General features: G+C 48.5%; 1 protein-coding gene across 1 annotated transcript; it reads right to left on the bottom strand.

Moving 5' to 3' along the window:
• Positions 1-2,674: 2,674 nt before the first annotated feature.
• On the bottom strand, positions 2,675-3,517 carry LOC135372443 (uncharacterized protein K02A2.6-like). The gene has a single exon (XM_064606051.1). The coding sequence runs from the start codon at positions 3,515-3,517 to the stop codon at positions 2,675-2,677; it is 843 nt and encodes a 280-aa protein (XP_064462121.1).
• Positions 3,518-4,447: the final 930 nt, after the last annotated feature.

Genomic DNA, 4,447 nt, shown 5'->3' with positions numbered 1-4,447 from the left:
CGCCCTCTCCCTCACAAAATTGCTTGGCTCCTGGCCGCATCCAGCTCAGCAACGCTCTGTGCTCAAGGCTCTCTTCGCTTTTTTGGACGTCACAGGAGTTCGATCCTCATTGTAACGGGACCCATTACTTCGTTCCCCGCTTCACCTCAAGCAATGGGGCAGAGTATCGCCCCTGGCGATGAAACTCCCCACCCATCCTCCTGAAATAAAGTTGTTGTTGTTTTCCTCCATAGAATTGGCAAGGCTGATTCAGCGAACAGTACACACTGTGCTACTGTGGAAGATGTTATGTCTTTATCACATCAGAAACAACTAATACCGCAAACCGAACTATCAGAATATTCCGATCCGCTCTGCTCGAGTTACTTCCTTGTCCCACCTGTCCGTCTTCCATCTCGTCCTTGCATCGACACAACACTCCCCTTCTGAAAAGGGGCAGCATGGTTGGAAACGGTCAGGTGTCCTCCGTGTTCTTTCCGAACGCCTATGGGTGACGTTTGTTTGGGTAGATAGCGCTGATGTGGCATGCATGGCTGTTGTCCAACCGCGAAGGCAGCTAGCCTGGACGCATTCCGCACTGTCCCATCCGCCACGACAAACGTGCTGGGTCCCACTTTCACTTGGATGGCCATGGGCCGTCCATACAACCGGCATCCTTTAGGACGGTGTCCGGATAAACGGACACGGATCGCCTGGAACATGGGAGTCCTCACACGATCGCGTTCGTCGAAATAAACTATTGACTGCGCCTGGTACATCTTGATACGCTCACGTACTGAGGTCATTTCCGTCTCAGTATCTTTGTCAGGTTCGGGAACCCGGCTAGGTCGAGTTTGGATTTCATGCGCCTCTGATGTAGCAGTTCTGAAAGCGATGACCCCGTTGCTGCGTGAGGCTTAGCCCTGTAGATCCCCAGGAACGCCTTCACGTCTTGAGAAACACTCGTCCCAGTTTGGAAGAAGCTCTTCAGGACTCTGCTGAGGCGTTCCACCTGTACATTTGCTTCAGGGTGGTATTTATTTATTGTGGTGCTCCAAGGGCCTTGCGGCATTACATGGAGAATGCATAACAGCAATGATTACAGAACAGTAACAAAAAAAATAAAATAAAAGAAAAAGACAGGGAATGGAATAACACTAGAAAAGAAATACAATATCAATAACAATGATTTTGGTTGGCTAGGAGCGTGCTATGCGGTGAAATTCATTTTTAAGAGTGTAGTTGCGTAACAACAATAGCATTGATTAGTAATACTACAAAGGAAAAAAAAGAGCGGAGAGCGGTTGTGAATGATGTATGATTTACAACTGAGGTGGTGGATGTGGGTAAACAATATCATAGCCTAATGGTACGAGGAAAGAAGGAAAAGAAAAAAGAGTAGCTATGGGAGAAGAACGCTTCGCATTTCTGAGCGTTGTCCAAGCGTTGGCTTGTGGAGTGCGCTGGTCGGATGTAAGGAACACTCTAAAAACAGAACTTCACCGCATAGCACGCTGTGCGCCAACCGTTGCCAAGAATGATAGGGATATCGCTTCTATTTCGAGGAGAGAGGAGGGCGTACGCCTTTTTGTGGCAATTATCATATATCAAAATTGCCACAAAAAGGCGTACGCCCACCACTTTCCTTGAATCAGAAGCGATAACCCTATCGTGTAGTGTCTTTCTATTCGCAGAGGGCCAGCAAAAGCGTACCCAAGCAGCACAATGTACCGAAAGTCGAGTGCAATAGGGGTGGACGGTATGTGTCTTATCAATGTTATTTAGTTTCACCAGTTCGTTCAAGGTCTTCCACCTAGCCGTCCACCCCTATTGCATTCGACTTTCAGTACATTGTGCTGCTTGGGTACTTAACAGCAATGTTTATTGCTCGAAAACGACAGGCAGCACCGCTAGCTGCATACTGACAGGTTGGTGTCGCAGACGTAAAAAGACGGTACACAAGAAAGCTGCGCCCTTTTATGAGGAACGCTGAGACGGCGGAAGGCCTTGAACCGTCAACACGCTATCGCGTAAACGATACAGATATCACATCTTCGCCCATCCGAGGCTAAAACAATATTTATACAATACTAATTGTCATGCAAAATTTACCATTGCGTATTCTCATGTGCAGCTTGTACATGGAACCATTCAAGTAGCCTGATAGCAGTCAGGAGGTTTGCGTACACGAGAAGGGTATCTTCGTTCCATCTGTGGTGACGGTGGTGTTTCCACTGTAGGGTGGCGTTCTCGGTAACGGTAGCTGATCCACGTGGAACCGACGGGAAAAGGTCTGACGATTCTTCTTGGGCTGTCTTCTTGGCAGGAACGTCAGCTGTTATCATTTGGTCAGCGTGCCTCCTCCAGACAAGTGTACTATTCTGGCAAGTCACCTTGACCCTGTATGACACCGCACTCTTAAAAATGAACTTCACCGCATAGCACACTCCTAGCCAGCCATCATCTCGAATGATATCGTTATCTGCCCTGATTTGTTGAAAACGGGAGGCGTACGCCTTTTCTGTGACACTTATGCTGTTCATAATTCTCACAGAAAAGGCGTACGCCTCCCGTTTTCAACAAATCAGGGCAGATAACGATATCATTCGAGATGATGGTTGGCGAGGAGCGTGCTATGCGGTGAAGTTCATTTTTAAGAGTGCGGTCCCGTTCTCTCAACAACGTTTCCCCTTACCTATTTCTCACCACCACGATAGTTTCTGACGCGCACAGGATCTCCCACTTGAAAAACGCGGCCCCTGGGACTCCGGGTAAAGGATTGTATTACTTGTTTCTGTCGGACGGTGAGGTTGAGGGACGGCTTCATGAGATCCAGTCTGGTTCTTAATGGTCGTCCCAACATGAGCGATGCGGGTGACTGTGCCGTTGTGGCATGTGGAGTGTTTCTGTAAACTAAAAGCAGGTTAGCAAGTCTCACCTCCAGAGAGTGACTTTGATCTTTCTTCAGGCCTTCTTTCAACGTCCGGATGAACCTCTCTGCCAACCCATTACTTGATGGCTGGTAGGGCGCCGATGTTATGTGTTTCACGCCATTTTGCTTGAGAAACATCCGAAAAGACTCCGCACAAAACTGAGGTCCATTGTCTGTGACAATTGTACCCGCGATACCCCATCGCGTAAACAGCTCACGCACACACTGTACAGTAGCTGCTGCGGTCGTTGACTGGAGCACAAACACCTCCGGCCACTTGGAGTGCGCGTCCACCGCGACTAAAAAGTTCTTACTCAAGAAGGGACCCGCGAAATCCAGGTGCGCGCGGTCCCACGGTCGAGACGGCCAGGACCAAGGATGCAGCGGAGCCTTCGGTGGTTGAGGGCGTTGTTCCTGGCAGTCGTCGCATCTTTTTACCATCTGTTCCAGCTCGTCATCGATTCGTGGCCACCATGTGTAACTTCTTGCAATTTCTTTCATCCTGACGATTCCTGGATGTCCGCAGTGGTGTTCGTCGAGCACCCTCATGCGCAGCTTTGAAGGCATCAGGACCCTCATTCCCCACAGGATGCATCCTTGGTGCATTGTTAGCCCTGTCCGGTGAGAGAAATAAGGTTTCAGTGCCTCATCATTTATAGTTGCAGGCCACCCCTTGGCAATAACTTCCGCCATCACACTGAGTACTCGATCTCGAGCAGTTTCTTTAGCTATTTCTGCGCAGTTCACAGGGAAACTTTCAAGTCCCAAAGAGTAGATCGCACTGACTTCGTCGTCATTGTCCTCGTGAGTCCTTTGCAACGGCAGACGAGAAAAAAACAATCCGCGACGACGTTGGCCTTTCCGGCCCTGTAGCGAAGCTCGTAGCGATATGCTGCTAGAATAAGGGACCACCTCTGCAGACGTGCAGCAGCAATAGTAGGTGTGCTTGACTTTTCACCGAATATGGTCTGAAAACAGTCCAAGTACCGGGGGTAGACATTTATTAAAATACATAGGCCACACCGGCAGCACAACAGGATAAAAACAACTTAAAATATGCACTAAGTGTTAACGTTTCGTGGCCTATTCAGGCCCCATCTTCAGAATGAGGTCTATCCGTCACGCGTCAGCTATTTAAACAGGGGGGCGTACCTATCTGGAAGCGGACCCGGATGTTTGTTAATGCAATTTGGACTGGTTTTGATGTACCAGGATTCTAAATTTTTTCTTACTCCCCAGCGACCTTCACGAGCTAGAATATCGGGGGTATCTAGGTTAACCGCATGGCCGGTCTTTTCAACGTGCTCGCGTAGCTCTGTTCGTTTGTTCGCGTTTCTTTCTATGTCATATTTATGCTCATTCATTCTTGTTTTTACCTTTCGACCTGTTTCCCCTATATACGTTGCGGTGCAATCCCGGCATGCAATACGGTAAACAACGCCGCGCTTATCGGGCAAGTCCACACTATCTTTTGGGTGACTTAACAAACTCTTAAGAGTAATCTTGGGTTTGAATGCTGTTTTTATGTTTACCGCA

Source organism: Ornithodoros turicata, unplaced genomic scaffold, assembly GCF_037126465.1.
Source record: "Ornithodoros turicata isolate Travis unplaced genomic scaffold, ASM3712646v1 Chromosome15, whole genome shotgun sequence".
Classification (NCBI taxonomy): Eukaryota; Metazoa; Arthropoda; class Arachnida; order Ixodida; family Argasidae; genus Ornithodoros; species Ornithodoros turicata.
The sequence above is the reverse complement of the archived record's forward strand: the minus strand, read 5'-3'. Positions and strand labels throughout refer to the sequence as shown.